The sequence below is a fragment of the Lygodium microphyllum genome, chromosome 29, assembly GCF_053477565.2.
Source record: "Lygodium microphyllum isolate KBCC chromosome 29, Lygodium_microphyllum_v1.1.10, whole genome shotgun sequence".
NCBI lineage: Eukaryota > Viridiplantae > Streptophyta > Polypodiopsida > Schizaeales > Lygodiaceae > Lygodium > Lygodium microphyllum.
This window is the reverse complement of record NC_141163.1, coordinates 51233581-51246529: the sequence shown is the minus strand read 5'-3', so window position 1 is coordinate 51246529 and position 12949 is coordinate 51233581. Positions and strand designations below refer to the sequence as shown.

At 34.8% G+C, this 12949-nt stretch overlaps 1 protein-coding gene across 6 annotated transcripts in view; it reads left to right on the top strand.

Moving 5' to 3' along the window:
• Window positions 1-926, top strand: part of LOC148010615 (Phosphoenolpyruvate carboxylase family protein) — a 65050-nt gene extending 64124 nt beyond the window's left edge. For 4 of the 6 annotated variants that reach the window (XM_087671471.1, XM_087671468.1, XM_087671469.1 and 1 more), the window contains 2 exons: window positions 154-190; window positions 295-926. In XM_087671471.1, coding sequence (XP_087527597.1) covers window positions 154-190; window positions 295-428 — 171 coding nt within the window. In that variant the 3' untranslated portion in view covers window positions 429-926. The remainder of the gene's footprint in view (window positions 1-153; window positions 191-294) is intronic. The other 2 variants (XM_087671472.1, XM_087671470.1) reach the window with 1 other exon arrangement.
• The last annotated feature ends 12023 nt before the right edge of the window (window positions 927-12949 follow it).

Here is a 12949-nt window from a genome sequence, read left to right as displayed (position 1 = left end):
TGTCACAAAGATCTTGTGAAGTGCAGTCTTAGAGCAGAGCTTTCCATCTTCTTTGCACTCTCTTTGCAGTCACTTTTAAAATTAAGTGCTTGATCTTATGGTTATCAAAATATCAAGTCAAGTCTCCCCTTACTATATGTATGGTTCGTGCAGGCAGGGTTTTTGGATGGCTTGACCAGAATCATTCCAGGTTATAACTTAAACTCTGCACTGAAGTAATTAACAGGAATTTACAGAACATATTTTCAGTCACTACAACAATAGTAGAATCTCATTGTGATCCATTTCTGTCAGGAGTTGCAGGTTTGAATTTGAAAGAAATGCTGGATGAATCTACTAGGACACTACAAGGGAACATGCAAATTGGGCAGCAGCTGCTTGATATAAATGATGGGATTGGTGACCGTATTCAGATCTTTCTTGAATAATTTGTATGTGCATCTGGATTCAGCAAATGTACCATGCTGACAAAGGAGACGAGGCTTTTTCTAACCCAGATTAGTGGCAAGCTTTGGGTCTGTTTATCCTCATTCAACTTCCAATATAATGTAGGCATGTACTCAAAGCACGTGGTACTAGAACTGGAAGGAAGCTTGTCTGGCCATCTCTCCCTGTGTTGAGGTGGAGCTCTCATGGATTGTTGATTTATTACTGTACAAAATAATTTTGGACAATTCAGCTACAATATCATGCTTTGGACATTGAGTGCTAGCTCAAACACACAAGACCAGAAGGGATAGGTTTTAAAAGGAAAACTTCTGCACAACTCTGGAGTCTGACAGTAGAAATTACTTGTTCAATATACATCTCATCTTACATTTACTTGTTCAATATACATCTCATCTTACATTTAGAGAAAAGACCAGAAAGGCTAGCCAGACATCATCTCCACTTTGATAACATGATAGGACAGTTTTCTTGGCTTCTTTTGAGGGTGCATGTTGCCTTTCAAAGTGCCTTGCTGGTGTGAATCTAGCTCCAATACCATATGCATGTTGAAAAATTATCACACAAAGCTGTAACAAGTCATCCATTCACTTCTTAGAAGCTGACTGTTTATGGTTGTTTGTGCTTGTACCGAAGGCCTAAATTTTGACGGCTATTTTTCCTATTTTTGGAAAATTTGCCCTTCAGAACACAAAAAAATTATACCTGGCAAATGACATGTTTTGTCTAAGATCATGTCTGTTATTTTTACTGGCACTATGTAAAGTATACTTATATTTCTAGAGAGTTATATACTTGATCCAAATAAATGAAAGGTATTTCTATAAACTTAGTTGTCACATGAAATATTGGGCATCCCATCAAATTTGGCCTTGCCTGTACCTTCAAAGGGCAACATTTTTGTGGAAAAAAACCCAGCTGGCATTCCTATTCCCAAAAATATATTCAACAGATAAAAATGTGTAACTTTAGTATTTGTAGGCTTTTTTGAATGCTTTGAATGACGTTTTTAAAAATGACTTTAAAGCAACCTTAGAGGTTTTTTTTTTGAAAAGAAATTTCTCCAAAGTCTCTTGATATCTAACCTTGATTGTGGACTTTGATAGTAAAACTTGCATAATCTTTAAAAATTAAAAGGTCTCATGTTTTTGGATTGTGCAACACGGAGGTTTGTGATGTACAAGACAAGATTGGGAGTCTTCATATGCCATATGACAATTAATGTGTGATTTGGCAGAGTGAAAGGTGGCATTGGCTATTTGGCTACCTTGGCTTTATTTTAGAAATGTTTACAACTCAGGTCATCTAGATGGCAAAATTTGAGCTATACAAGATCTTTGTGGGATGATGGTAATGCAAAATTTTTGTCACCAATCTTTGCCCTTTTGCATGTCTTCTCTAAACTTGTGGCATGTGCTCGTGTGCACATATGCGTGTCACATGCACACAGCCCCCCACCCCCCCCACCCCAACACACACTAGTGGAATGTGTTACAGGATAATAGCCATTTAAATAGATTTTGGGAACTTACAATGACCTTAGCAAAAAGGTTCAACCAAAGGTTAAAATATGTGCAAGTGTGCACACGTGTGTGGTGAATGTGCACACACGCTCACAAATATTGAAAGATGGATCTTAAAATTGTTAGAATAACTAGCATTGAAATTGGCATATTGGAAAACTTTGATGCGTTTGTGAATGGAGACATTAGAATGTGTGCATGTATGCACACGTAGGTTACATGAAATTGTGTTACAAACTCTTAGACACATAATAGTGTCATTGAAAATAGTGCTACAAGGTTAATATATGTGCAAGTGAATACATGAAATAGTTCAACTAAAGGTTAATATATGTGCAAGTGTGCACACGTGTGCGGTGAATGTGCACACGCACACAAATATTGAAAGATGGATCTTAAAATTGTTAGAATAACTAGCATTGAAATTGGCATATTGGAAAACTTTGATGCGTTTGTGAATGGACACATTAGAATGTGTGCGTGTGTGCAAACGTAGGTTACATGAAATTGTGTTACAAACTCTTAAACACATAATAGTGTCATTGAAAATAGTGCTACAAGGGTAAGATGTGAGCATTATCTTAGCAAGAGAAATTTATAATGAGTGGTGAAATACTTGGGTAAGAAATCTTTTTGAAATGAGATAGGTCACTTACAAGCACATAATAAGAAATTATACTAATAAAACTAACGAGCCAAGCTAATCATCTAAAAAGATGTTTGAAAAAGTTTTGAGGGCAAAGAGATGATGCATGTAGGATGGTACCATATGGAGAAATAGCTCATGCATAGATTTGGAGTGAAAATAAATCTCCTACAATTTCTTGGCATTGAAATTTACTATATCTTTAGAGTGGACCATAATGTAGTAGTTCTAATACAAATCTTGCTTCACATTGAGCGAATCACTTTGATAACTCATGGATTCACTTTGCTTCCCACATGGTGATTATCTATTGAGACCTTGAGCTTTCACCTTGTAGATTTAAGAATGTTGATACTTTCCCCTTCCATTGGGATTGACCACATCCACTTTAACTACAACATTTCTATCCCACCCTCTCTTGTTACACCACCTTTCATTTGTAAACGTGGAAATTAATGGTACAAAGTGATAGAAGGATGTTGAACATTGGACAAAAGGCTTCACAATTATCAAATTGGTCATTCTTATCATTTCACAATTTTAAAGAAGACTGAGTGGCTTCAATCCACCAAAATTGAAAAATGGTGTATTTTATAAGAAAAGTGTAAAGGGTAGTCAAAACTGCTTTGCCCCTACACAAAGTTTTTACAATTACAATAAGCACTATAAGCCAGCCATAGTTTTAAAGCCTTGAAGCTTTAGAAGTAATATGAGAATAAGATGATTCCTCGAAATACCTAGTTAGTTATGGACATGAAAGAGGCTTGCGATTTGGGCCTACGGTGCCAAAAGGTCATGTAAAGCTTCCTATATTGGTGGTTGCTATCAGTGAAACTTATTCCCAAGTAGTGTGTTGCTCTTGTAAGTGCTCTTAGGGCTTGTTTTTATCTTTGATTTGTGAAGTAAGATTGGTTTTGGTGTTTCCTTCCAAAAAGCAACGTCTTTCCATAAGGATAGCCTTTGCACACACCATTTTGTCTAAGATATCATTTTTCGTTAAGAGCTTATTTTTTAGCTTGTCCATGTTCTAAAGCATAACTTTTTTTGTCCAGAGTTCCAAGTGCAACAAATCTTTTCTCCTTCATATTTTGGATTTTGTTCTCTTCAAGTCTTAGCTCTTTTGTCCACCATTGAAGGTATGCTTTCCTTTGTGTACGTTCTGTCGAAGTTCTTAGATATTTGTTTGATGCTATATGGTTGTGCCACATGACATTAAAATGAAGCAAATAGAAGATGAATTTTTTGATGTGGTTCTTATTACAAACTATGTATCTCCATGAAAGAACTTTGATTTTTCAAAGAAAGTAAGACATGCCTAACCTAAGTTGCTTCTCAATGTTAGGAAAGGCATGAATATATAGAAAGCATTACGTGTCAACACTCTTGCATTATCTAGAATGGAGAGAGATCTATTCTTAATACCAATGATACATACAAGTTAATGACTTCAAGAAATGACTATTTCCTTTGCATAACTATAGAGAAAAAGGATGTGAGTGATATGTTTAGTGAGTCATTTTTGGTAAATACTCCAGTCTTGCACTCTATATAACCAAAATCAATTGCCATATATCAAAACCACTCCAGGTAAGGTTTTACATGCTATATGGATTCTGATTCCATCAAGGCTTTATCAAGGTTCACAGAATTTGTTCAAATACCATTCAATATAGAGAAGGTTCTTTGAGGTAAAAAGGAAACATGTATTCATGGACTATTTAATTCTTTGGCTATATGCCTAGCTTGTGTGCATTTAGAGTTTGATATTTCACATTCTATAAAACATATGCCTTGGGAGCAAAAGTTTCATAAAGTTCTTATGTACATCACAAAAGTTAAAGATATCTAGGGTACAACAAAGGGAGAGTGACTGTAGATGAGGACAAAGCAAAATATTCAACAAAATTCTAACTTGTAAGCATATGGAAGGTAGAGATATTTGCAATGCAATGAAGAGAGTGTGCTTTTGTCAAGGATGTAATACTCGACAAGAAGAAAAGGAAACTTTTTGAGTAAGTTTTCTTCGTAATTATAAAGTGATTAAAGTCAAATTTTCACTTTTATGCCCATTGCTACCTTCCATGCTATGTTGTATTTTATTGTTGGCTCTACATTGTTTGTTGCTTGTATATTTAATCCCATCTCTAATTTGAGCTTCTTACTTGTTTTTGGTGAAATATGTCCAACCCTCTCGAAAGGGATTTCCTTTTCTATATATCATCACCATATATTGGACATGTTCCATATATGTAAATATAGTATATAAAGTCTTAAATTTCTCTATTGCAAAAGAAACTAAAGTCATACAAACTCAAATAAAGACTCCCTGCATATGTACTCCCAAATATGGTATTCATACAATGAGCCACTCTCCTTTGTCTCATGAGTGTATTATGTATATAATATCAATGTGCATTAAAAACCATTTTAGTAGTTTGGAACTCTAATTTTATACTTGCGCAACATTTATCTAGGAAAATTCATTCTTTGATTAGACATTATAATTAGATGTGTTTTGTCAAGCCAATCTAGCTCAATGTATGGAATGTGATGACACCACCTATTCCTTAAGGGGTCTCCACACACTCTTTGACAACCTATCTCTCATCTAGGCTACTCAACCATCCTTATCTTTCACTCTCTATTTTTTTACACCACTCCTACTCTAACAATGTGTGCAAGCTATAAGACATCTAAAAAAGAATCGTGATAAGTAATCCTTACTTCTATATGTTCCATTCTAGTTTAGAAGGTTGAAGGGAACCTCCAAAAGCCATGAATCCTCCACCCATATATACCTGAAAGTGAGAGGTATTGAGGCAAGGGAGAGTGTTCAAAGCAAGAAAGAAGGTGTCACACTTTCATGCTGACTAAATGGCTCATGTCAAGCAATAGACACTCTTGTTCAAGCTCAAACTATTGGAGAGAGAGAGAGAGAGAGAGAGAGAGAGAGAGAGAGAGAGAGAGAGAGAGAGAGAGAGAGAGAGAGAGAGAGAGAGAGAGAGAGAGAGAGAGAGAGAGAGAGAGAGAGAGAGAGAGAGAGAGAGAGAGAGAGAGAGAGAGAGAGAGAATATTTGATTAGCCATTTTGAATAATATGTAAGAGTTACATAGCCTTTTGGTCATCCATTGCTTATCACAATGTCCACCATCCTTAGCCTAGGCCTTCATGGTAGTCTTGGAGGATTCAACAATTTGAACAAGAGAGCAATTACTAAAGTTTTACAAAGAATTGATGTCACAATTTGTAGGAATAAATATTGATTAGTGTGTTGAAAAAATTATTTGAATTATTCTTTATACACCATTTTTTCCTTTCTTTTGGCACCATTTTCTTCTTCTTGTTGCTCTTTTCTTTATCTTTTGCATCATGTATCATAGAGTGGTAACATAAATCCTTGCCAAATGGTGCCACTCCCTTGGCAATCATTGCTGATAGGGTTGGAAGGGAGGGATGTTGAGGGAAGTTAGTTACTTAATGAGGAAAATGTGATATGGAGTGTTGTGTAGTGGATCTAAGGGATTAGGTTTGATGAGGAAATTTGGGGATGTCTAAACCTTAATTCAGCTTGAAAGTACATGGGGGAAGGTCTAGGAGGTTATCAAAGAGTAATTTGACCATGATCACTAGTTGTTACTACCTTAATGTTCCCTTGAGGCAGTGATAGTTCCTTTAGTGCATTATAGCTAATTTTTTGCATTTTTATTTTGTCATTTTTTCCAAGTATAGAGATAAAATACATGGAGGGGATGGTGGTGGAGGAAGGGAAATGAGAAGAAATGTCATTGAGAGAAAAGAAATAGTGGTTGGTCACTATTGAAATTGCAAGAAGATGAGTAGAATAAAGTAGTTGCATGAATATTAAGAGTAGGAAGGTAGATTTGGTTGAGTCTATTTTAGCATTTACAATAAAAAGGAGGGGTCACAATCATTCTTGGTAGATAGTAGGTAGAGTTTGAAGAAATAGGTTTAGAGGCCTCAAATAATCATAGAAAGGATTAGGGCAATTACTAAAATCTCAAGGAATGAAAGGAGGCTATAAGATCTTGAAGATGAAATAAGTAATTAAAGTTTGTCGTCAAGGTTAAATATTCTCAGCCTTAGACAAGTTATGATTCTTATCCCTCCTTGTGTCAAAATTAGGGCCACATTGGCCTATGGACAATAGGTTGGGTCCATCCTGTTGGTGGATTCCATGCCATAGTATGCATAACATACCACATCATTATGGTCAAGAAGTTGGTACATCCAATTTGGTCGATGTCCATAGATGTTTTCAAGCTTGACATGATAGATATGGTGTCACTTTTGAGCATCTATGAAATGATTGGCTAAAGTCCTAGGCATTTATACAATATTCTAGAACTCATCATAATCAAAAAATTCAGGGGAGAATCTTGCATAGAAGGTAGTTTGAAGTTGAAAATGATAGGGTTGTAAGCTCTTGACCTTGAGTTTTGGAGGTCTTCAATACCTTCTTTATTGATGAGAAGATCATGGTGGTGCACCTGTTGTGTGGTATTGTTGAACAATTGCTATGCTTCTATCACTAATCTATGCATGGAAGACACAGTCCACAAAGTGGTGACCATTTGGCTAGAGTGAGATATTGATTCATCCTATTGTTGCTATTCTTGTGGTGGTGGTGGTTTTTGTTAGCCCTCTTAGTTCAGTTGACCTACTCTATGGTGCATTTGCGGGCGTCTTTGTAGCATCTTTTTTCTTGTATTTTTTAGCCTTGAATATTTTCATTATTAATAAGCTTGGTCACAGTATCCCAATTGTCAAGATAAATCCTTTATGAGTTGCTTGAATCAAGTGTGTAGGAGGAAAGACTAGTCTTACACTTACATCTTCATCTCTTACAGCTTGAGGGATATTTGTGATGCAATTGCTTGTCTCTCCACTCTCTCAGCTTCTCAAAGAGGCCTTTAGTTCTTGCACATATATGACCATGGCATCTCTAAGTTCTAGGCCTTCCTTAAGTTGGGACCATGAGGCTTTGGAGATTACCACCCCACATTGATGGGGTGGTGAGGGGCTCATCTTAGATAGCCTTCTATTGATGGAGCAAGGCTGAGAAGTTTTTGTTGTGGGATTTAATGGAGGTGGTAGCTCTTGTAATGTTTTCATGAGTTGTCAGTTGAGGGTGGCTCATTGGGAGGGAGCATCTCTTGGAGTTACAATGAAATGATGTAGTCAATTGAAGAATCTTCCATTGGTGCTATTTCCTTGTAGTAATTTTAGCTATATTCAAGAAGATGCTCATACTTTGCTTTCAATTCTTGTTTTATGGATGCATGGATGACTTGCTTGAACTCTTCTTTATCCTATTTCTTCTCTAGGCACTCCTCCTCTACCCAAGGTAGCCTCCAACTCAACTTGATCATTGTGAGGTGGGGAGGATATCTTCTTATCATCCTCCTCTTGTCTCTTTCTTTGTTCTTCTTTGTGCTCCTAGTTGTGGTCCTTGTTTTGGGCTTTTGTTTCTTCCATTGTTGTTAAGCCTATTTTGATAACTAGCCTCTTCAATTGTGGATTTTATGATTAAACTTAGGGCAAGGCCAACTTTGATTATGGAGAACTTAAGGTCATTATATAAGTTGTCCATACTGCTTGGTGACTTTTGGTGCTGGACTACCTCAGCCAAAGTGATGGAAGTTATGAACTTTGATGTTCCTTGCCATGATATCTTTTAAGAAGTATATGTGGAGGATAAGCGTGAGGCTATAATGGCATTAAATGGCTGGACTTGCATGCAAACGTCAATAGTTTTGATATCTTGGATGATGACTCTATCTTGGTTGGCATGGAAATACATGGATACCAATTTGAAGTTGCACGTTTGATGGTAGTGTCTTACCCTTCATGGTAATTGAAACACTTTCTCTATTACTTGGACATTGAGTGGAATGATTAACTCCATGATTTTGTTGGACCTGGCGATTATGAAATTTATTTGGTTGGTATCAAAGCTACAATGGGTGGAGGAATTGTACATCCTTGAGTGAAATGGTGCGATGGTTGAAAGAGTGAAGTAAGCCCCAAGTTGTACTGGTGGTGTATGGGATGAATAGTGGATAAATGGTAGTTGGGTAAGTTGTCCAAGTCCTTTGCGACAATGAGACTTTAGTTTACCATGACTCTCCATGAAGGTTTTCCAATCAAGTGCACTATTCCTTGGTCTCACTAACTAGATACTATGATTGCTTGCAGTGCTTGATTCCTATCTTTGTTGTCAAGTTGCTTCAGCCTTGGATTGGAGGTCCTTAACTCCTTGGGTTTTCCATCTACACACAATCAATGCTAGTGATTAGTAATGATGAAAACACGTAAAAAATTAAATTCAATTGTGAAAAACTATAGCTCTACTTTTAGCCTAACATTGCTTTGAGTTTTACCTTGACATAAGGAAAAACAACATGCACACCCTAATTATGGAAAAATTAGATTATTGTCTCATTATAAAAGGTTTTTTTGGAGTGTGTTGATATTGGCACACATTTTTAAAGTTGATACACGATAATCTTCAATGACATTAATGCTACAAAATGAGAGAAATCTAAACTTGCTTCTAATTGAGTAGCCATGAGAGTGAAGTGATATACATATGATTAGGCCCCCCAAAATGGTAAGCACAATTGTTGGACTACAATTTTTAGATTTTCACACATGATAAGAATTGCAATTTGGAGAGCATGGAAAAAGGAGAGAATAAGTACTAGAAGTTTGGAATCAAAGGATGCCAAGTGGGAAAGTGAGATGGAGGTGAAAAGTGAAAGTGATGCATGAATATGAAATATGGTTCTAAAGTTAACAACCTTAGTATACATTGATGTCAAGGTAAATCTTTTAGTTGGCTCAACATTGGGATACCACTAAAATTCCTCGACCCTATAGAATGTAAGTTGTTATTTCACTTTTCCAAGGTCCTTAGTTCCTTCATGAATCGTCTCACTAAAAGTTTTTCTTGTTGATTATGGTAAACTCTAATGTGAGTGGATTATTCCTCTTAGTGTGCTAGTTGTTAACATTTTCACAATTTAATTTATGTATAGAGGCATAAAAAATTGAATTATCTATATATTGATAATTTGGTCCACCTATGTTGGGGTACATATCAATGGTAAAGGTCCTTGTTAATTAAAGCTCTTAAGGTTTGTAACTAACTGAATTTAGTTTGAAGCGTCTCGATTGGGATGTTGTAAATACCTCACATTAATTTAAAAAACACATTTAAAAAAACTCTAAAAGAATATCTAAGTCACCCATGTTTACAAATGTTAGGTTGAGATATGCACTTTTAAGAGATGACTTGAAATTCACAATTTCTTCAATTAAGAAAGTTATCCAAAAATGAATGATTTGATTGCTCATGAAGGATTGTCTTCTTGTGCAAGTAAATAGGGGCCACTTACATAGGATCATACTTCATGGACTTCTCAACCACCCTAGTGGCATTATGCATTGGTCAATGGGCTTTCCCACATCGATGTTATTGCATGCCTATTGTCATGACTCATACCACCTCTTCAATAAAGGCTTGTTGAGGGTAACATTTTTCCTTCATCACATGGGATCTGTAAACTCTTCTTAAAGGAAGATTAGTTTAAGCATCGATACACTATCCCTTGAGATTATTTTTGAGTATTTGATGCTTATCAATCTATGCTCTTCTCAAGTGAAACGCATGTAAGAGCTATTAGTGTCAAATTTTATTATGATAAACTTTCCTTAAGATCATATATTGTCATACTATCACATATGGTGAAGATAATCTAACTCCTTCAAAAACTTGGGCTAGTAGCAACACACTCTTCTTAGCCAAGTTTCCAGCCATTTGTCTTATTGTATGCTTCTTGTAGTTGAGCTTCAAAACTAGCGGGAGAGATAGTTTTGGAAATGGATCTTTATTATATTTTGCTTAGGATTATCATTTTTATCATTTTTAAATCATAAATTTACTACGTGAGGGCTTTCACCCTTTTCTTATTTGCAAATAAACTAGCAATTGAGGTTGTTGGTGGGTGGTGCTAGTTGCTCTTTGGTGGTGGGTATTTCTCCTTGCATATAGGCACTTCTTTTGACAATCCTCTTTTACTTTTGGTTTCAAAGTGATAGCTAGTTGTAAAAGCTCCACGTTTTGGATTTTGTAGTTGTAGGCTAGGTTTGTGCATGCTCAGTTTTAGGTTCTTCAGACTTTGTGTTAGGGTAGTTACTATAGAAGGTACCTTTGATCCTAAAAGTGTGATTGCCTTGGTTAACCTTGTGCACGTAAAAGACTATTGGATACCAAGTTGGGTATTTCCCTTTTCCTTTTACAATGTCTCCTCTGCCATGGTTAACCTTGTGCACGTAAAACACTACCAGACACCAAGTTGGGAATTTTTTTTTTGCCTTGCATGACGTCTCCTCCATTTGTTCTAATTCCTCTATGATTACTTCTTAGCTCTCCATTCTTGGAGGGTGAGGTTCAAAATTTTCACAACCTTCTATTATCCTTCACTTGTCTGGGGTATTGTATGGCTTTGCATAATGCTACTGTCACTTTCCTCTTCCCCTTATTAGTTGAAGCACTATGTTTAGGTTAGGTAGTGCTTTCTTTCCTTCTTACTCCTTTGCCTTGCTAGTGTTCTACCAAAAAGCAATAATCATTGTGGTGTAGGGTAGGTCCAAGTGTATTGTCCTTGTCATGTTATCCACATGGTAATATAGAAAAACCAATTTTACTTCAATTTTGTGCTCCATCTAGATAGTATGACCATTTGTCTAATACTCAAACTAGTAATTCAATCACTTGCCTAGCTTCTTGCTCACTAACATGATTTTAGAATGTCAAGTGCTTTTATGTATTTTTTGTCTTGAATATCATGTTTTTGACCAACTTTTGAAGTAGGTAATTGGTTTTCTCTTGTGCAAGTATAAGAACTTATGTCCCATGATTATTAAAATGTCAATTGACAAATTTAATCTATCACAATATATTTTGAGCATTAAAAACTTATATATATAATATTCAAGTATTTAGAACATCAAATGTGTAATATACATTTAAAAATTAGTTTCTTTTGTACTACATACTTTGATTGAAGAGCTAAAGATACTAAAACAAAGGATGGAAAGAAAAATATGACATAAAGAATAAAAGTAAAACATATTCAAATTGATCATTGTATTGAATGTTAAAAAATGCCATTTATACATTTGGAATCATTATTGTAAAGATAAGTTAGTATGCAATGTTCTCTTTACATTAAAATTGATAAGTTGAGATGCATGATACTAATGTTTATATTAAAATTGACAAGTTGAGATGCATGGAACTAAAATAACATCTTTAATGATTCGAGTGGCATTTCAACAAACTCCCTAGTTTTTATTACTCTTCATGGATTCTTTGCCCTCCATTCAAGTGCTTCATAGAGGTTTAAAATTAAGTGTATCAATTCATTTTTAAATTAAAAGATCATATTTAAACTAAAAAGCCTTAAATGTGACAAAAGTAATGAAGGAATTCAAATGCATTGATGTATAATATCAAGTGTTAATGCTTTTTAAAGCAAAGGTATTCTAAGAACAAATTTTAAGAAGATGTTCATATGTCTACAAGTCTTAAATTAAATACTTGCATAAAGAGAACAATGACAATTAATTCAACATTAATCCAAGCAATATGCGATAATTGATTCAATAGTGCAGCTCTCTTAATAATCTAATATTTTAATGAAAAATATTACTAAAAAATTAATGCTCTTAATTTAAAACTCTCTAAGAGTATAATTAAATTGTGATCATTACTAACATACATACAAAATATCATAATCATATTTTATTTAACTTTCTCTTCTATATAGCTTCCCTTGGACTACAACATAAGCAATTATTTCATGTATAATAAATAAACATTTTAGTCAAATATTTCATTGTTTACACTCAACTAATGAAAATAACCACATAAAGATTGAATCAAATTTTATTAGTATATTTTATGCATGGCTCTTATTCATTATTGAAATAAATAATGAATCTATTATACTTTAATAATTATTTATTTACAATATGTAATCGCTAATGTAAATAATCACATGAAATACTAATTAACTTAAACTACAACTAGACTAAGCCTTTGTTAAAACTATCTGATTAATTAATAATATCATACTAATTACATCATCCACCTTACAGTCCTCCTAGTAAAGATTGGATATGTTTTGTTGAAGGTGATATAGATGAGGATAAAAGTTGTGGGGCCATTATTCATTTGAATATGTTGTGTGTATGAATATTTTTTTTGAAACAAATAAACCTAAATTGTTGACTAAAAATTGAGGTG